We start from the raw sequence: 21956 nt of genomic DNA on the forward strand, positions 1-21956 counted from the left end.
TGTGACCTGGGAAGGTTCTATCTGAGTTGCAGGAGGCAGACAAGAGTGCACATGCCCCGTGTTGCTTTACTGTCTCATAAGGGGTTATGTGAGCAATGCCTAATTTGGGTGTTACATTGAAAAAAATTATGTAAGTTTGAACTTTATAATTTCTAGACAAATAAACTTGTTTTCTTTCAGAGCACAGATTTCCAGTTATGTTTACTTATCTTCCATGTGGTAAAATATTGAATTTGGTTTACCATTTTTTTATAAATCATTTTAATTTATTTATTTCATATATGTGAGTTTGCTGTCATCAGACACACCAGAAGAGGGCATCAGATCTCATTACAGATGGTTGTGAGCTGCCATGTGGTTGCTGGGAATTGAACTTAGGACCTCTGGAGGAGTAGTCAGTGTTCCTAACCTCTGAGCCATCTCTCCATCCCCTTGTTTACTAATTTTTAAAAACAAAGAACAGACAGTCTCACAGGAGCTATCTATATACACTGTTTGAAAATATTTGCATTTCTGATGGTTTTTAAATAAGAACCTTAAACTGGGACATTATTTTTGAATTTCAACTATTATCATATGTGAAGGCACACCCTTTATTCATGACCCCAAAAGGGCATTTCCAGAAAGTCCCAGTTCTGAGTTCAGGCAGGAGGAGGTTCTGCTTCTCTTAGCCTTACCTACGGGGCAACATCAATTTTGCAGAAGAGAAGCTATTTACTATCTGTGGGTTTATTTACTTTTAAATTTGATCTCTAAAATACAAAGGATTAACAACAACAACAAAGACCCACCCAGGAACTGTTCCACATTCCTGATTTAGAGTCGAGCCCCGTGTGTAGAAAGTGTGTCATTTACTGGTGCAGCCCTCCAAAGACTATTATGACTCTGCATTTATAGTTTAGCTGTGTCTATAATTAGTATCATTGCGAAATAAGCTTATGTTATTGCACAGGGCACGTATGAGAGCCCTGGTGTGTCTTGCTAACATTCTTGTAAATCCAGGATGGTAAAGTATGCGCTTAGGCTAAGGGGTCACAGATTCTCACGCATGGTCTGTTCCTGCTCTTACTGTGTGATCCGGGACAGCCACACTGCCTGTCTAGGCCAGGTTCATTTGCATCTGTCAGGTATGTGACAATTCCCAATGGCCTGCACAGTTGCCTTCTCTACAGTGATGATATGTGACACTTCTGATCTGAGGGTATAGTTTATGGAAGTGTCATTTGTGAGATTTTTTTTCCTTCTGTTCAATTTTATCTATATCACTGTCCATAACATTTTGTATGACTTCAAATTTAGTTTTGTTTAAAGGGTTAGGGAAAGAGCCTATGTGTAAGAAAGAGAAAAGATGAAAATTATGAATATTAAGCGACAATGGGCACATCTAGGCTCGTACAGGACAAACACAAAAGACCTTGCTTTATTCTACCTTCAGCTTTCTGGCTGATGATGAAAAGTGAACTTGATTATGTGAGCTCACTGGGCAAAAGCAGATTTTATAAATAATTACCTGTCAGACTGTTCAAGATAGACAAACATACAGCAGACCAACACAAACACAGAGCTGTCGTGTTCCTGAGAGAAATGTACGTTGAGTCTTCCTTCCCTGGGACTATGGGGAGAGTAGGTAGAAGAAAATGAAGGGGAAACTAAAACCTTGCATTTTTTACCTTGTGCAATTTTCAAATATATAACTCAGGGCAGAGAAGGGTTTTCAACTGGAAAAATCAGCCCCTGAAAATTTTAGATCTTCTAGAAGCCTGGCAGATGGAAACCAAATCCAGTAAGTGCTGCCATTTCCAGAGTGAGGATGTTTACTGCAGGGTTATAATTTTCCATGATTAGGGATGCCAAGGAGAATAAGAGTGACGATAAAAAGAAAAAGCGTAATCATACTTTTCAATAGGCATGGGTGGAACATCAGAACCCTTCGGCAATTTTTGATATTAAATATCTGCATTTTTTTTATAACATGCACATTCTTTTTCCTGAAAATGGTTGTTGCACATCAGGTAAATCACAGTGGTGAACAGCAGGGCACAGCAGGGCTGAGGCTCAGAAGGTCTGTTCACACAGAAAACCTCTGCTCTTGTTTCTCTCTCTAACCCAGAATTAATTCTTACAGAATTAAAGACATAACTTCCTCCTTTATGATTCATGTTTAATCAGGAACTGTGCTGTTGCATCAGGAACTGTGCTGTTTCATCTGCTATATTTGGGTTGTTCCCGAGAGTTACACGTCCTCGTTTACTAGAGAAATACAGATGCCAGAAGACTAGCTTACCGGCTCCCAGCAAGCAGTGCGCCAACCGGATTCCCGATCAGGGGGAGAGAACTCTAAAGGGATTAGAATCCTAGTGCTCCCGATTTTTAACTGTGCTATGAAAGGGCATGGAGGCTCGTGTGTGTGTGTGTGTGTGTGTGTTTGTGTGTGTGTGTGTGTGCGCATGCGTGTGTGTACATGAAGATGGTCTCTTCAGTGACTGAGGTGATGGGTGAGGAGGGAACAGGTGGCTTGTCCCACCAGCAGAATCTCTGATGGGTGTACATTTATAAAGTAACAATGTTTCTAAAACGTACACAGAGACAATCATCAATGTTGGAAAGCACAGTTGGTGGGTCAGTGGGAAGGGTACACTGACTCATTTGAATTTTGTCTCTTTTGTCCCAAATCTGAATCATAAAAATGCATCATATAAGAGGCAGACTAAACACTGGAGGAAAAAAATGCACACCGCTTTTAAGATTTATGAGCTGAGGGCAGAAAATCCATGCCAAATTCAAAATTCAAAATTGTGTGATGTGCATTCTTGCCCACCTACACACCATCCCCAACATCCTGCCATTAATTAGGCAATGGCCCATTCAGTAAACAAGGCTGAGGAGGCTGGGGAAGAGCTGGAGTCAGACGCTTGAGAGTCAGGAACAAAGCAGGTCACTCCCTAGAGCAGGAGAAGGTCAAAATCCGATTTTATTCTCAGGCAGGACGGGGAAGAGTGACCTCGGTGAACCACTCCCTCTTCATGGAGGCAGGCACGGCCATGGTCCCCTCAGCAGGCCAGGAAAGCCATCCCACTCCTTCGGTAGGCACTCTGTCAAAGACAAAGAAATCTGCAATGAATTATCGCATCAAGTGAACAAGGAGAGGAGGCAGAAGCTTTCCTCCTGTTTTGTAGACTGCTGGCTACGAGCTAATAGAGCGCTTAGTATGAATACTTCTGGTGGCACAGCTACAGCCACCATTGTGTCTATTAAAGTCAGTGTGGTTAACAAGTGGTTAGGGAGGCTATTTTGGGGAAGTGGGTGATATGCAAAATAAGGCATCCATTTTGTCCTGTTAATGGATTGGGGTTGGTTCAGCCGAGGAGGAGATGTGCTGGGTCTGTTTGTCTTTTGGAAACATGTGTTCTCTATTCAACGTACTCTGCAGTCTGTTCTAACTAAGCATTGTAATAGTCTATAAATTACTGACTCATTACCGTCTTCCTAGGCCTAATTTATAGTCTGGAGTGGAAGGCTGTGGGAACAGACACTAAGGAAGGCCTTTCTTCCTCTCTGTAGCATGGCAATCTCAGAGGCACGCTGCACGGTGCTGGTGGTATGGAAAACTCCTATCTGTAGACTCACACGGAGGCAGACATATGGATGATCATGGCAGGATAAACTGGCTTTCAGAACTGGACACTGGTTGCAGGAACACAATTTCCTCAAAATGGAGACTTTAGGAATTTACCATTATCAGATCAGCCTTACAAGAAACACTTAAGGATACACTATAACAAAAGGGCTACCACATGGACCTACTAATATTCCAGGCTGGAGAGATAGCTTGATGATTAAGGGCACTCTGCTCTTTTACAGGACCTGTATCCAGTTCCCATCATTCACGTCAGGCAGTTCACAATAACCTGTAACTCCAGCTCTAGGGATCTGATGCCCTTTTCTGGCTTCCAAGAGTATTGTATGCACATAGAAGAGCAGAGAATCAGACCAGTGCGACAGAAACCACCCAGCCATAAATAACCAGAAAGAGGTTTGAAAAGGACAATTTACAACTCCCTAAACCCATACTACAACCAAAAAAATAAATAAAATAAAAGAAATTTTATGCCGACTAATAATATTCATGATGATAAGTAGATTAAATTCATCAACCAAAAGTCAGGGAATAATGAATGGATTAAAAATACAGGAGTCAACTCTACACTGCCTACAGGAAATTCACTTCACTGGTAAAGACTAAGGATTGGAAAAAGATATATCAAAAATATGAAACAAGTCGGCGAGAGTTGTTATATCATTACAACAAAGAAGACTTTAAATTAAAAAAAATTGCCAAAAGTTAAAAAAGATCTTTATATATTGGTAAAAGGGTTAATTCAGTCAGAATTGTCCATTTAAATACATAAGTACCTAATCTGGCATTCCTCAAATATAAAGGGAAATATTAATTATATAGGAAGATAGACTCTAGATAGACAATACTAGTTGAGTAATTCACCGGTCCACTTTTGTCAATGGGCGGAAGATGAAAGCTTTAAAAACTTAAAAAATATATTTTATGTGTATAAATGTTTTGCCTGTATATATGTATATACACCTATACACCTTGTATGTGTTGTTTTTTGCCCTCAGAATCTAGGAGAAAGTGTTAAACACTCTGAAGTGAAGTTATAGATGGTTATGAGCTGCCGTATGGGTGAGAACTGAACCCCGGGTCTTCTGTTCTTAGTCACTGACTGGCTCTCCAGCTCCTCCACAGGAAGCATGTTAGTTGGATCATATTGTAAAGTACGTGGACCTAACAGACATTTACAGAACATTTTACCGAGGAGGCAGAATTCTTCTCATCAGTACTTGGAAATTCTCCAGGAATGACTACACCTGGATCGTTGAGTCACAAATGAAGTCTCACTAACTTAAAAGACTAGCAGTGATACTATCTGCTTAGATTACAACAGCTCAGAACTATGAATCGCCAAGAAGAAAGCGTGCGGCCGGCAGATGCTAACCAATGAAGGAGGAGCCATAGGGAAACAGAGACAACCTGAAGCCTGTGAACATAGCACATCAAGGGTGGGAGGAGTGACTGATCAGGGAAGTCCATAGCAAATTCCTATGTCAGAACCAGAGATACCTCAGAGATAGATCCCGGCACCCACCTAAAGGACTCTGAGAAACAAGAATACAAAAACTATAAACTTGGAAGGACGGAAGAAAGAAAGATCAGAGTAGAAACTGAGACTATTTGTTTATGGAGAAGAACATTGCTACCCAGAGGGACAAACAGACTGCACACAATTCCTACCAAATCCTCAACAGCTTTCTTCATAGAAATGGAAAAGAAACCATTCTAAGCTTCATTCATCACCTCTCCAGGAGTTCCTTAAACTCCATCTGTGCTGGAGGAAGAACGTTTCTGGATTGAACACCCTGGCAAGGACTAGAACATTCTGAGTCTGCCTTCTAAGTCTGCTGGAGAACATGCTCACTAACTCTGTGGGGAGCCACCTGGAGACTGCAGACAGAGAGATTTGTCCTATAATATAGGCCAGCGGCTCAACCTTGACAGAGCCCTCAGCTATGATGTCTCCAAGAGGCTTTTGGGAGATTAACACTTTCAGCTCTTGAGTCAGACACTTTACAAGCACAATGGCAGCCCTTTATGTAGGAGGTATGGGAATACCGTGAGGGAAGTGAAACAGGTTCTTTCCCTATAGGTGAATGGCTGGAATGGTCTCTGCTTGGGAGGGGAGGCTCAGTAGGAGACAGAGTCTTGGCTATTTTATCTGAGACATGACCAGGAGGGTGGAATGGTCTTTAAGCCCACTTTTAGAGCCAGCTCATCACCACTCCTTACAGTTCACAGGCTTTAAGGAAAACACCTCCAGGAGGCACGGCCTAGGGGGGAAGAGTTGAGAGCTGAGCCTGGCTTCTGTGAGTTCTTCTTTTCTAGTTCAAGGGAACAAAGGAACATGTAGACTGAGCAAAGATAAGTCAGTCAGCCAGCTCCCCAGGGTCCCCTGCCCAGAACCACTGCTCTGGCTTTTTGATGTGTGATGGATGGGTGCGCCTGTGAAGGAAGGCATGGGAACACCCCAAATTTGGCATCTTTTCCTGTAAAGGAAGCAACTCTACAGGAAGACAGCGCATCTCTGTGTCAGCTGTGAATTTCATGTATTTGTGCTGTGAATGTAGAAACTAAATTTAAACACAGCCTGGTGAGGTCTTCCAACACACACATTCTCACGAATGGCTTTGTGGTCCACTTTCTTCTTTCGAATCCTAGGAATGAGTGCCAGGCCCACATCTTCATATACATTCCTGGTTGTACAATTCAGACTGGCTAGAAACATCCAGGAAGCCCATCCACGCCATCAGGCCCCTCCCCTGCCCCCAGTCAACTTGCTGCTACCTGCTCTCCACCCTGTGTGGAGTTCCATCAAGCTACTCTCAATGGCCACTTGCTACCCTGTGGATCTGTTGAAAAGCTCAAACGTTTTGGCTTCTCTCAAAACTAGCTGCAAAGATGATAATGATAATAAAAAGCTGCACTTTTAAATTTCTGGTTGTTTCTATCCTTTTTAAATTGAGAAGGCAGATGATTCCCAATTTTTGACATTAGACAATTTCTTTCACCTGCATACAATGAGCAGTTCCTGGATGTTGATCTGTCTGGAGAGGCAGATACAGACTCCACACACTGCCATGGGGGTTTCAGAAGCTGTACTTTCAGAACAGTACCTCCTTCTGTTATCTGTACATGGATAAGCTAGTAAAAACACTATTTCCAAGCTGGTTTACTTCTGTTTTTCATGGGTTGTACCAGAAACTTACCCGTCATTCCAGTACGCACTGCTGAGGATGGTTTGTATGCCAAGCATTTGGTAAATGTCCATCTTCAGATTACAGCCGCCCTCCCTCTTCCTCGCTCAGACTCTGATTTAATTTTACCCTCACTTCCCCGATTTCTTCTTTTCAAACTTTTCATACAAAGGAAAATAATTCTACTGCCCCTGACCCCAACCCTACAAGTACTTCACTTCATACAAGCCTACCGAAGGCGGCTTAGGTTCTATTGAGTTCCCGCACACTTGCTTACTCTGATTTTAGCTGACCTCTACTGAGTTCTGAGCTGTGTAAAGCTGTGCTGGGTGGTGTAAGGACCCAGAGCTACTGAGTTCTGAGCTGTGTAAAGCTGTGCTGGGTGGTGTAAGGACCCAGAGAGAACTGAGACAGAGCCTGGTATCGCGGTGTTTCCAAACGCACATCAGTGCTTTCATTACCAGAAAGAAAATGTGTGAAAAAGAGCCATTCTCAAGGGAGAAAAGGAGAAAACAAAGTGGCCATTTGTTTTCTTTTAATCTAAACAACATTTAATTTTAGATAAAATATGAAAAAAACATGAGATTTTTATATTTCTTAAAAAATGGAAGGAAAAAATAAAAAATGTGAAAATATATGGTTTAATGGTTTATGAAGTACTTTCATGTCCACATCTAATTTGAGCTTTACCACAAACAAGTTGAAAGGGTCTCATATTTTAGAACTGTATGACTAGTGAGTGGTAGATTTAGGATTTAAAGCATAGGGCCCACATTCTTTTTCTATTCCACAGTCTTACATTAAAACAAAATATCTCCCCCCCCCACCCCGCAAATCTGGGATAATTTTTTCTATCTGTATTACTCTTGACACATAACAAGCTTAATTCTTGCTAAACATGACTTGGAGAATAAATAAGATTGAAAGTCTATCAGGCTGATATAAAATTTCAGTATTCAGGGATGGTTCTTGGAGGTCACCACTGTTAGCTTGGAGGCATTCATGACCAGAGTGTATTTTTCAGTCAGTCTATGTTGAAGAATACTATGTAAAAAACTACAACCAAATCACTTGGGATGCTTAATGAATGAATGAACAAACAAGCAAACAAACAGATCTTCAAAGTTGGACAACATATGGGTTGAAGGGAGGGCCCAGTCAGTAAACAAACAAACAAACAAACAAACAAACAACCTGGGCCTGGTAGTAGTGGGCTCTTGTAACTTCAATGCAGGGGAATCAGACAGACAGATCCTTGGAGTCTCGTCTCCTTGATGAATTCTCAGCTACTTAGTGAGCTCCAGACTAGTGAGAAACATGTCTCAACTCACACCGCACACACACACACACACACAAGAGAGAGAGAGAGAGAGAGAGAGAGAGAGAGAGAGAGAGAGAGAGAGAGAGAGAGAGAGAGAGAGGGAGAGAGAGAGAGAGAGAGAAAGGGTGATTTAGAAGCACCCTGGGCCTTTGGAGGTAAAGCAAGGGCTGCAGAGGTCATAGAATGGCTATATCATTAATAATAAGACCTTGAGATTCTTTGTCCTTAAATAGCTGCTTTCAGAATCTGTTGTGATCATGCAACAGACAGTATTTCTCAGTGAATAACCTAACACATCTGATGAACTCAGTGCTCACAGAACAGCTTCTCCCCAGACAATTGCTGGTTCCTTCTGTGTAATGTTTCTCACGTGACATTGTCTACAGACTACTGGCTGTGTTTTCCTTCCCAAATGCTAAGATACCACCCTGAAGGGACTCAGCTAGGTCACTGGCCACAACATGTTTAATACCATAGACAAAGGCATTTGGAAAAACAGCCTGTGAAACTAAGTTTGAACAAACTCTTTGCAAACAGCTAGAATGAAGGCACAGTAGTTGGCATTAAATTATATCTTTGTGAATTCCAATTTTCAACAGATGACTACTAATGTCCAAAGGGAGTGACCCATCCATGGTGCTGTAGAGAGAGCCTGGGGGACCATGACCCAGACTGAGCCTCTTCATAGACACTTCTGACTCTCCCCAGAGTTATGTATTCATCCTTAACAGGGAAAACAGATGCAGGGAAAGAAATATTTTTTGTTTTTGTTTCTTGTTTTTGGTTAAAAACTCTTGGGAGTGGAACAAAAGCAGAGGGCATATGGGATGGGATTTGATGCCTCAAATAGTATAGCAAGGTAGTTGGAAGCCTCTGTCCCATTTCTGACTCTTGTATAGGATAGATTCACAATGTGTGGGGGGCCATTTCATCCCTGAGTACTACAAGGAATAATTTTGATAAATGGATGAAATATCCAAACAGCTATCATTCAGTAGAGTTGTTCAGTTTCCATGGATATGTGGGATTTCTGTTGTTTTTGTTGTTATTGAAGTCTAGCCTTAGCCCGTGGTGATTCTGATAGAATGAGATTATTTCAATCTTCTTGTAGCTGTTGAGGCCTGTTTTGTGACAGATTATATGGTCAATTTTGGAGAAGGTACCATGAGGTGCTGAGAAGCAGGTACATTCTTTTGTTTTAGGGTGAAATATTCTGTATATATCTGCTAAAACCATTTGGTTCATAACCTCTATTACTTCTGCTGTGCTTCTATTTAGCTTCTGTTTCAATGACCTGTCCGTTGGTGAGAGTGGGGTGTTGAAGTTTCCCACTACTATTGTGTGGGTTTCAATGTGTGTTTTGAGGTTTAGTAACATTTTTTGTTTGTTTGTTTGTTTTTTTCGAGACAGGGTTTCTCTGTGTAGTCCTGGCTGTCCTGGAACTCACTCTGTAGACCAGGCTGGCCTCAAACTCAGAAATCCACCTGCCTCTGCCTCCCAAGTGCTGGGATTAAAGGCGTGTGCCACCACCGCCCAGCTAGTAACATTCTTTTATGAATGTGGGTGCCCTTGCATTTGGGGCATAGATGTTCTGAATTGAGACTTCCTTTTGGTGGATTTTTCCTTTTATGAATATGATGTGCCCTTCCCCATCTCATTTGATAACTTTTGGTTGAAAGTCTATTTATTAGATATTAGAATGACAACTCCAGCTTGTCTCTTGGGATCATTTGCTTGGAAGACTTTTTTCCAGCCTTTTACTCTGAGATAGTGTCTGTTTTTGTTACTGAGGTGTGTTTCTCATGTGCAGCAAAATGCTGGATCCAGCTTGCATATCCAGTCTGTTAGCTTATGTCTTTTTATTGGGGAACTGAGTCCGTTAATATTGAGAGATGTTAAGGACAGATGATTGTTAGTTCCTGTTATGTTTGTTGTTGTAGGTGGCATTATGTGTATGTGATTTTCTCCCTTTGGTTTTGTTGTGAGATGATTAATTTCTTGTTTTATCTTTGGTGTAGGTACCTTCCTTGTGTTGGAGTTTTCTTCTTCAATCCTCTGTAGGGCTGGATTGGTAGATAGATACTGTTTAAATTTGGTTTTGTCCTGGAATATTTTGGTTTCTCCATCTACGATTGAGAGTTTGGCAGAGTATAGTAGCCTGGGCTGGCATTTGTGTTCTCTTAGGATCAGTATGACCTCTGTCTAGGCTCTTCTGGATTTTAGGGTGTCTGTTAAGAAGTCTGGTGTACTTCTGATAAGTCTGCCTTTATATTTTACTTGGCCTAAGATAAAATTGGATGAGGTTTCTGCAGTCAATGTGTATATCTTTAGGACATTTGAGATACTCATATGCTTCTAGTCAAGTCTCATCAGGGCTGTTTCTGGAACCTGACTCAAGGTTTGACATATATCATAGCCTGCCCGGATCTGTTTGGAGTTGGCCACTGGGATGAATGCAAGTGACAATAAAAAGGTTTGGCTTATACGCACACTAAATGTAGGATAAGCTTTATGTCACAGAGAGCTGCCATGGACGGTCCCCTGAGTGCTTCACTCCACAGGGGTGAGACTGGGCATAAAGCCTGCACAGCTCTTCTGGGAGGGAACATTGGGGATACAGTGGTTTGAACTGGCGCTGTGAAGGTGGGTACTTTCCTGAATTTTATAAGGAAATGTGTCACGGGTCAAATGAACTGGCTTCCTCTCCATCTCCCTGTACTCCCACTCTCTAAAGTAAGCAGGCTGTTTGTCTATCCACTAGCCTTCTCCTTTAAAATACCCTTTTCATTCAGTTTTTAGTATTTACATTAATGGTTTAGTAAGCCTAGAAAATGTATGTTTATTATGTTTCCATAGAGACTCCTGCTCATGCTTGCCCTTATTGTCTTCCCTGGTCCTCTCATACTGGTCCTCTCACCTACCCCACATGTATGTATTACCTAGACTCTGTATGTGTATGAGGGAAAAGCATATAGTGTTTGTCTAGGACCAGCTTCTTTTGCTTAGCAGGCTCTTCAGAGTTCCCTCCATTTTCCCACAATTGACAGATGACTGAACAAAACTACACTGTGCATATACACGGCGGTGTGAACCAGCCTTTTCTCTATCTCTCTTCTGGCAGTAATACTGGAGATTATATCAAATTGTGGCACACTCTAGAAAGACTGCTTCAAATCCTCAGCACCCCCATATACTCAGATGGTTTGCTGAGTATAAAACCTCTGAGCCCAACCTCAGTCCCTACATTTGCCTAAAGAGATGACTGTCCTGACAGCATATTGCTTTGCTTTAATACAGAAATCTTTGAGGCTCTGGGACTTCATATCAAAGCTATGCAATAGTTTCTTAAAAGATAAAACATGCCCCCTTTCTTTGCTGCTCTGTGTGTGTGGCCAAGAGATGTAATTAAAATGAATGAAACTGAATGGTGGTCCGAGACACTTAAAATCAAAGTGGAAATCATGGCTGAATCTCATTAGCAAGCCTAAGTACAAATAGGCACAGCTAGTTTGCAACACTGCCATGTGACTTTTCTTGATAATTGCATACCAACTCTGATATTTCAGAAAATCTAACCTGAACCATATGATGGATAGTTTTGTAAATGTGGAACGCTCTTCATTAAATGTTTTCCCCTTCTAGACTTCTCTCATGTTATAGATACACTGTGAAAAGTCATGGTGGCACCTGGCCAGGCAGCACAGCCTTGATTTAAGAGCAGCAGACGAGCATGTCCTTTAAATAAGAGGTCTTCTTTGGCTAGCAAAATGGAGGAAAAGATATAGCATTAAAACCTACCCTACTGCAAGTACTCAGGGGCTTATAAACCTAGAAGGACTTGTCTCCCTGAGATAAGTCTCACTAGCTAACCCAAGCTTGCCTCAGACTCTATCCTTCTGTGTCAGCCTCTCAAGCTAGGATTATAAGTGAGTACTACCATATACTTTGCCATTTTGTGAGGGTTGTGTTCTGTCTCCGATTCTTACTTTAAAAGTGCTTGAGATACTGCCAATTTGATTTGGCCTTCTAAATACAAAATTTGCTGAATGTAGTTACAAGAAATTATCATTTCTAATTGCCCAAGTCATTTCAAATTACATAAGAGATGTGTTAGTTTTTTTGTTATTGTTCTTATTAAACAAAATAATTAAGTGGCTGATATAATCCATATTGTCTTTTAGAACAAAAAAGGAATTTTTATAAATGTCAACTTCAGCAATTTGATGGGTGAAAAAGTATATGATTCCCATGTAAACACCATTACTTCCATAATATAGTATAAACTTCAATACATTGAAGTTTAATAATTAATGCCAGTAATATAAAGCTTTTATTTGGCTAACTTTTAAATCAAAATACAGAGGTCTATCATTATCCCAAGCAGCACACACATCTATAATACATGTAAAACGTACCAAAGTGGCAGGAGTTATTAACAGAAACAACAACAGGAGTGGGCTAAGCTGTACCAACTATGCATTCTCATTTCTCTTAACTGACCAATCTACTCCCCTGAAGGCACAGAATTGCTGTTTGATTTATCCTTCTGTGTTCCAGGTATAACCAATGCTTAGGGGTTAATCAAATCCAGCAGCACATCAAAAAGATCGTACCCTCCAATGGAAATGGGGTCAACCCAGTGCCACAAGAGCTATCTGGCATGTATAGCCAAGAAACTTAACACATTACGTTCAAGGAATGAAGGCTAAAAATAATCATCGTGTTACATACAGAAAAAACCTGATGAAATTTAACATCCCTTCATGGTAAGAAGAAATGAGGCATAGAAGAGTCACAACCCACCAAATAAGGGCTGAATAGGAAATGGTCACAGCCAGCACCGTGACATCGGCAGCCAAGCAAAGGCGTGCAGTCACCATGCTCTCATCAGTCTACTACTAGAGGGTTAGCAAGTAGGAAGAAACACACTACAGACGTAAAAACAGGGAAGGAGGATGGTCAGTGGGATGTTTACGGATGCATGATCCTGTAGGTACACGATCCTAAATATGTCACACAAGTGTCTGAATTGATAATTTCATTCAAATGGCAAGATGCAAATTGAGTATGTAAAGTATGATGATTTCCTGGATGAGAGATCTTGAAAACAATTCCATTCACAATAGGATAAAAAAGATACCCAGGAAGAAACTTAAGACAGACCTCCATAATGTTAGTTATGAAAAATGATAATAGAAATCAAAGGTATTCAACGACAGAAGGAGCTCCCATGCTCATGAGCTGGAAGATCAACTGCTAAAATGTCCAGTAACAAAAGTAATTTTCAGATTTGATTTTATCCCTATTCTTCACAGAACTGTAAAAATAATCCTAAAATTCATATGCAAACACAAAAGATACTAAAGAGCCAAACGAAGCCAGAAAAAAAGCATATTTGATTTCAAGGTATACTGCAGAGTCATAGTAAGCAGAATAGCATGAAATTGGCATAAAACAGATACAGACACTAATGGAAAACCTAGAAACAAATCTGCACATCTATGTCAACAGATTCTTGACAAAGGTGTCCAAAACATACACTGGAGAAAAGGTTGCTTATTTAAAAAGTGGTCCTGGAAAGATGGGGCAGCTACATGCAGAAAAATGAAACTTGATCTTAATTGTTCACCTCATATTGAAATGAACTCAAAATGTATCTAAACTCTTAATGAAAATGAAATCGAGCTATTTCCTGCAAGATGGATGGAGTGGGAAGGCATCATGCGAAGCAAGCTAAAGCAGGCCTGGCATGCTGTACGATTTTCTTCTGCTGACGCCCGAGAGACAGTTAAAAGGAGGCGATATTATTTTGGCTGGTGCTTTGGGAGAATTTGGTCCATCATGTCAGAGGGTCCTCAAGGACCATGTTCCTTATCTCAGTCAGGAAGCAGATGTGAAACACTTGCTTTAGCTGGCCTTTCTCACTTCCTTCTTTTATTCTAACTGAACATTCCCAGTGGGACTGTATTGCCTACATTCAGGGAGCCCCTCATACAGTCAATCCCAGATACACTCTTAGGTATGTTCTACGAGTCTCTTAAATACTTCTTAAGAGTATATCTCTAGGAATACCTGCTTGCCAATGGTTGATACCAACTTCATTGAACAGTAAATAAATTATAATTCAGGTTCTTAAAAGGTTTCGATGATAATGAACACCGAAATGATGTGAGGTTAGGATACAGTGGTTGCTGGCATACTTGGTAGCCATATAAAGAGGCATGTTTCTGTGTGAACCTGCTATCATCCATCCACTCATTTATGCATCAAATGAACCATAAGGGAGGGAGAGCAGGGTCATAGGGGTGCTTCTTCTGTGGGAGGAAGTCTTTGGGGGAGACACATAGTGAACAAGAGCTGACAGTCACAATGAAGGTCTGACTAGAGCATAGCAGACATCAGATTAGACAGCAGAGGTGGATAGTGCTGGCTAAAGAAGCTTCTGGAAGGAAGCCACACAGCTGAGACCTGGGCTGTGGATGTAAGGTGATGACTAGGGGTACAAGAATGCTCCACGTTAAACTTTAAGGAAGAGTTTGGTTTACTTTGTTCTTAAATACTTATCTATGGTGGCTACATACTAAGACTCCAACCCAGAAGGTTTGCACTGGAAGGCTATGAAAGTCACCTAAGAAACAGTCATGTTATACAAGCAGTCTACTCACTGTGGTGAACTGCTGTAGGGCCCAGCGTAGGTTCTGTATATTAATTTAAACTATTTCCTCGCACTTATTTGAGAACTGAATGAAACAGCTGTGGACTGACAGTGGAGAGCATGCTTCTCCCATGCCTTCACATGCTCTTTACCCAGAGTTGGATGTTCTGGAAGCACTGGGAACATATTCCCTTAACCTGCAAATATCATACCCTTATGTTTCTCTAACACATTTAGATCAATAGAATTACAATCTGCCTTAGCCATTTTGAAGTTTTACCTCCAAAATATTATAAACAAAAATTTCCTATTTAGATCTACCATGCTAAATGATGAATTATTCTGACCTATAGAACCATTTAAAGACAGATATGGTACCTATGGGAATCTACAATACAGCACAGTAGGAAAGTGCTCACTTCACTAGGTTCTGTGTAAATTCTACAGGTAGGCTTTGGGGCCCACAGTAATTAAGTTCTTGCACAGGCCTGGATCCTTTGTCACAATATTATCTAAGCCAACTGTTTACCAGTCATATTACTTTAAAGATAGCAAGGATGCTTAGATTTATAAAGAATAAATGGTCTAGTACACTTGCACTTTTAATAGATAACTCTAATTAAGAATAATTTCAAATTATGTAATTTCTCTAGTTAACAACAGATCTTTAGAAGGCCTAGTTAAAATTTGACACCAATACTAGAGAGAGTTGGCCAAAGGTGAAATCAAAATTATTCTTATAAAAGACCAGGCCTGCCATTTCATGAACTCTATGATCTTGGGAGACTGGAAGAATTCTCCCTTTCTGTATTCTGCCTGTGCAGCCATCAAAGGAAACAGAAACAGTTTTGCACAAAGTGCCCTGGGCTGGACAGCCTCCACCCTGGAATGACTCAAGGAGCACCTACAATCAGGCTGCCAGATAAGTTTTGCAAAGGCACATGTCTGTGCCTCTCCAGATCATTTGTTGGTGGCAGTGATGGGCACACTAGTCCCTCTACTCACAGGACCAGCTGGCCTCCTGTGACCGCAGCCAGCATCTTGTCACCAGAGCTGTGTGTGTGTGTGAAAGAGAGAGAGAGAGAGAGAGAGAGAGAGAGAGAGAGAGAGAGAGAGAGAGAGAGAGATCTCATGCACACACAGCTGCCAGGAGAAAAGATGGAAAAAAAAAGAAAACAAATGTAAAGAAATATAGTATTTCAATCAAAGTCTGAAAATTTATAAAAGTGGTTTTGGTCTCCATATAATAAAAATATTTATCCAAGAAACTCCTCGTCGGGTGTGAACATCCTACTTCTAGTGAGATTTTGTTTGGCACAGGGCTGCAGAAGAGTGGAAGCTAATACAGAGCATGTCTATAAACAAATTTATTTAGTTAGTACAGATGGACATACTCACTAGAGGATTTCAGCAATTACATGTGTAAAACTATTTCCTATCGTGGTTTCCTTCGGTGATACTGCTAATTTACTCAATCTAGGCCATTTTCATGCATTGACTGTTCTATCTTATCAACGCATGTGGCAATGCGCATATGGAGGCTGCCTCCTTTCCGACTCAGATAAGCATAATTATATGGAGACATTAAAAAGTTAGGCTTTTAGTGCAAAAAAAGAAGAAGGTTGTAATATCTTAAAACACAAAGTAATTTAACTCTGGAGCAATTTAGGTCTGGATATGGAAGTATTTAGTAAAATTCGAGTCTGAGTAAGCATCAAGTATGTGCATTTGCATTTTATATTTGTACATTTGATTAAAATTATAATGAGATACAATAAATTTTAAACAAGTTATGAATCATATTGGCCATGCCCCAGAGCATGGGTGGGCCATTCTCGAAGAACTCAGGTGAGCTAGTGTTGACCTGTAAGCTTCTAAAGTCTCCAGTTTGGGGTCTCATCATGGGCATCTTGAGAGCTGTCTGTGCTGGGTGCAGATAGACAAGGTGAGATGAGCCTGAGCTTTCTGATCCCTGCTCTGCCTCATCCAGTCAGCTCCACTGCAGGGACCAGCCTCATCCAGCCAGCTCCACTGCAGGGACCACCCTCATCCAGTCAGCTCCACTGCAGGGACCAGCCTCATCCAGTCAGCTCCACTGCAGGGACCAGCCATCAGCAATGAGCAGGCAGAGGGAAGGGTCCTAGTGTGTCACTGCTCTGCAGGTTCTAGTTAGTGTTTTCCAAAGATGTTGAAGACAAAGAGGTAAGGACTGCAAGTCTGTGGACCTTCTGCTGACTGCTTTAATTGTTCTTCTTTTCAGTTTGTTTCAACACGATAACTCAATATGAGTAACTCAACAAGGCCACTTGTATGGTTTGTCTACTGCTGATAACCTTCTGATGTTTATATAAGCACATGTTAATTAGATATAATGGGGGTTTTGTTCTGACATTTTCATATAAATCCATAATGTATTTTGAGCATATCATCCATCCTGTTACCTTTTTTGCACCCCTTCCCCTCTCATTAATCCATATCCTTATCCTATGTAGGCCCCTCTACAAGTTTTATGTCCTTATTGGGACTGTGTGTGATCCAATGAGTACTCATTATGGCTGTTTACAGAACCAAGGGTGACAGTTTGTTTATAGGATCACGGGCACCTTCCCAGTGGCTACATCAGGCAACAAATAGTGTTTTCCTCCCCCATCATCCATTAGTGTTCTCTAAACCCTCAGAGAGGGGAGGGCACATAAGTCTCACCTCTCCCATGACTGAGTTTAATCCCGCACAGATCATGTGCAGGTGACCACAGCTGTCTGAGTTCCAGAATGCAACAGTCATGCATGGCTGGAAGTCAAGGTTCCACACTACTCCAACTTTTCCTGGGCTCCTATGTTCTTTCTGACCCTTTATTTGCAATGTTCTCCAAGCCTAGGAGGGGATGATTTAGGTATCCCATTCAAAAGGCATTTATTCTCAGGCTAATCAGATAATGCAGGTTACAGTGTCATAAGTTCAACAGGTTTTTCAAAAAGATAGTTTCTAGCACTACTGAATGTGACTTTATTTGGAAATACACTCTTTTCAAATGTAATTTGATTAATTTGAGATGGTTAGGATAGTCCCTAACATCACTGGTGTCCTTTTAGGAAGAAGCAGACATATTTAGGGACATCACCATGGGAGGAGACAGGGCAGAGACTGGAGTGATTTGATCTACAAGCCAGTGAGTACTAAGAACTGCTAGACACCACTGAAGGTCAGGAAAGTCATGGAACTGCTTTGCACTCAGCTCACAGCAAGAGCCAGGCCAAGGCTCAGAGTTCTAGCCTCCAGAGCAATGTGGCAGTGATTTCTTTGGCTAAAGTCACTCAGTTGGTGATATTTTGTCCTAGAAAAGTAATGCAGACCTGTAAAAATAATGCAGATGGCATCTACTTGCTCAGATTATTTTCTTGTTCTGATTTGTGTGATGGCAAGATAGCATTTGCTTCAATCTAGCCATTTGCTTCAATCTAGCCATCCTGGAAGTGGAGGCCACTGCTGAAGCCCTCAGAATCCGGAGTCAGAAACAAACATCTTTGCCTTGTGTTGGCAATCACGCATGTTCTGGGCTGAGAGGATCCATGTGAGATCAGTTCTATTTCTACCTCACCAAGAAAACACTCTCATCTAGCCTTTACAGCAGAGGCGGGTCTCACTATCATTTAAAACAACTGATTCTTCACAGTACATTAGCAAAAATACTGTACATAATGATAAGCCTGGATGGGGGAACCTTACAGAGTTATCTTCAAGACTGTGGCACTTTATAACACTGTGAAAGTACAAGGAGACTAAATCCAGTATCAATTATTGAGTGTGGAAGAAAAAGGCCTGCAGAGTTTTAAAAGCAATTTCTTTTTGAGGCCAGGAGTCATGTAGGTGCAGGGTGGTCTTGAACTCTCTCATCCCACTTGGACTGACCAAGTGCTGGAATTACATGTCTAGATCACAAGGCTGGCTTTATGCCATGTTGGGGAATCATACCCAGGGCTGCATGCATGATAGGCAAACTACCAACTGGGCTGCATCCCTGGCTCCAAAGCAAGTTTCTTGGTAATGGAGTTAATACCTGTCAGGGAGATCAAGTCCATTGCTTTCTGCCCTATTAATCCTTAGGATCAGTAACTCCATCTTTGTAATGTATAATGAGATATTACAAAAATACATTATCATGAAAAATAGTATTTGAGGAAATAAAAACAATGTTAAGGACACCTTCAGCAGAGTAGTTTTACTTCTGGTAGCCAAACAGAAAGCATGTGATGATAAGTCTTCAGTGACATAATTAACTGGATTTTATTAATTAGCTTTTCTATACTACTGGAAAATATTCAAGACATGTATTCCCTCTGTAGACAGGAACTCAATGTATGTTTAGGCCCTGAGGAAACTCAGGCTCATATGCGTCCCTACCTGACATCTGTTTATAAATTTGTTCACTAACTCACAATCATTTATGAAGTACCATTAGCAGACATGAAAGAGTGGGGCTATATTATGAATATATATTTATGCTATGAAGATAAATATGGCTGAGTGAGGGGACAGAGATGGGGCGGACATTGTGCTTCTCTGATAATATGACACTCAAAGTGATAGTCACCTTTAGTCCTAGTACAAAGGAAGAGGCAGGTAGATTTCTCTGTGAGTTATAGGTCACGCTGGTCTACATAGTGCATTTCAGGACAGCCATGGCTACATAGAGAGATCCTATCTCAAACAGGCAGGCAGGCAGGCAGACAGACAGACAAGAAGAAAGGAAAACCCCAAAGTGAATAAAGTAAGGAGGGAAGCCATGCAGACACCAAAGTTAGACACCTGTAGTTCTGGTTACACAACATGGGTGCAAAACTGAAATTATATCTAAGGAAAAACAAGCCTTTGTCAGTGTGACAAGAGCACCAAGAGCACTGTTTTCTAGAACTTTCACTTTCCTGTATATATTGTCTATGTGAGAGACACATAGGCTCTGGAGAATTAGTGAAACAGTCACGGTTCTTATTACACAGAAGCTTTGTTTTTTTTTTTGGGGGGGGGAATGTGATAGGGAAAGGAAGAAAGCCATCTGGATAGATGTGTGCATGCTAAGTTTGTGTGTACAGTGCACATGTATGAGCACATGTGTGATTATGCACACGCAAAGCCTCAAAGGAAACAGTTTCAAGGATTATATTACAGCCCCACTAAGACTTAAATGAGTAACAGACATGCCTTCAAGCCTGAGGCAGAGGATTATCTAATAGTTAGAGATCTGTGCTGATTGGCAAGGGCTGAGTTGAGCCTAACCCATTTCTATTTGAAAGTAAGAAATGAACCATTTCAACCATTTTCTCTTTTTAACCCCTGAATATGGTCAAAGTGGTTAAACTCTCTTTCTTCAGATGTTTGATGCACTTTCTTCAAAAAGTCCTTTAAGCCAGCAGCACCTCCCCAAGAATCTGACGATCACTAAATCAATAGGGAAGAAACACACACATGGCGTCACCTTTGTGAAGTTACCTATGTGGCAAGATGTGCCCCGTACGTCTGGGACATCGGAGTCTCGCCACTGGCCTTGATGCAGCAGTGTACAAACAGTACCTTTAAGAGAATCTCTAAGTCCTTTATACATTATGTGTCACTTGCAACTTCTTTGTGTGTGTCTGTATGGTGTATATGTGAACACGCATGTACGTGACTATGAAGGCTGAAGATCAGCGTCTGGTATCTTTCTCCATCACTTCCCACCTTATGTTTTGAGACAAGTTCACTCACTAAACCTGGAGTTTTGGCGAGACTGGCTGGTCAGCAGGCTCTTGGGATTCTCTTGTCTGCCTCCTGAGTGTTGAGATTTCAGGCTCATGCTAATGTGCCCAGCTTTTAGGTAAGTGCTGGGGACCCACACTCAGGTCCTCTTTCGTATGTGCTTCACCTATCAGGCCATCTTCCCATCTCTTGGCACTTTTTAAATTCTGAGATCCTATAGCTCTTTTAGCCATGGGTACTGATCAACTCTGTCAGTGAGAAACATTGTGGGCCTTAGGAACTTTGGGGAACAACAGACATTGAGTCAAGTCTTATGAAAATAACTTGGGTTTAGGGAGAATACAAAAGTAGTTCTATAAAGATTAGTACCTGGCATCAGTTTACTGACAAGCTTGTCAGGCTGTGAGACCACACAATGGACCTGGGATATTTTGATACAAGGAGAGGAATGGAGAAGGGCAAGAGAGAGCCATTGAAAAATAGGCTGTGAGCCAGTAAATAACCTTGCACCGTGTCCATGTAAGAAACTCCAGTTAAATTCAGTGTGTGTGTGTGTGTGTGTGTGTCTCATATGTGGACATGAACATGTGGGAACTTATTGGAAAGAAGGTTTCCAGTGGAAGAGGGAGAGAAGATGAACAAAGGTAAGAAGGAGAAAGGCTAAAATCCCTGATATACATGCATGATACTGGCAAATAAATAAATTAATACAGGCCCACTGAGTATAGAAAAGAAACACAGTGTTTGGTAGGAGGGAATAATTACCTAGGTACATTGTGGCCATCCAAATGACAGGTGGACCAGGTAAAGTAAAAAGGATTTATATTGCTAGCAATGTTTAGAGATATTAAGAAATAAAAGCCTAATCTTGTAACAGATTGTGGCAATAAGTTTTGTTTAGGAAGATATGAGTGGGAGCTGGAGAGATAGCTTAGTGGCTAAAAGTACTTGCTGTTCTTCTAAGAGGACCTGAGTCTGAATGCCAGCACTCACATATATGACTCACAGCTGCCTGCAAGCCTATTTCCAGGGGATCCCATGCCCTCTGGCCTCCATGTGCACACATGATACACATATGTAATAATGCACACATATACATAAACAAAATAATCAATCTTAAACAGTCATTCTTGGTAGAATCAAATTATAATTTGTTTTAATCAAGGCTCCAAATGATGTATTTGGAGAAGCCAAAATTAAAACACCAGACAGACAAAAACAACGGTATCTTCATTCTGATGAAAGGAAGATAGCTGTAAAAACCCCACAACTAACATCAGTCTCAATGGTGAAGGCCTGAATATTTCCTCAAAAGATCAGAGATAAAGTAAGTGAAGATAAATGAGTAAAGATACCCATAATTCCTCCTCCTAATTCACCATCAACACAAGGATAACCATTCTCACCTCTCTGAGGTCACCA

The 21956-nt window shown here is 41.1% G+C and overlaps 1 protein-coding gene across 4 annotated transcripts in view; it reads right to left on the reverse strand.

Annotated features, from left to right (window-relative positions):
- Positions 1 to 2734: 2734 nt before the first annotated feature.
- Positions 2735 to 21956, reverse strand: part of Supt3h (SPT3 homolog, SAGA and STAGA complex component) — a 318914-nt gene continuing 299692 nt past the window's right edge. For all 4 annotated transcript variants that reach the window (XM_028766546.1, XM_028766547.1, XM_028766549.1 and 1 more), the window contains one exon: positions 2735 to 3092. In XM_028766546.1, coding sequence (XP_028622379.1) covers positions 3051 to 3092 — 42 coding nt within the window. In that variant the 3' untranslated portion in view covers positions 2735 to 3050. The remainder of the gene's footprint in view (positions 3093 to 21956) is intronic.

The sequence above is a fragment of the Grammomys surdaster genome, unplaced genomic scaffold (assembly GCF_004785775.1).
Source record: "Grammomys surdaster isolate TR1022 unplaced genomic scaffold, NIH_TR_1.0 169, whole genome shotgun sequence".
Classification (NCBI taxonomy): Eukaryota; Metazoa; Chordata; class Mammalia; order Rodentia; family Muridae; genus Grammomys; species Grammomys surdaster.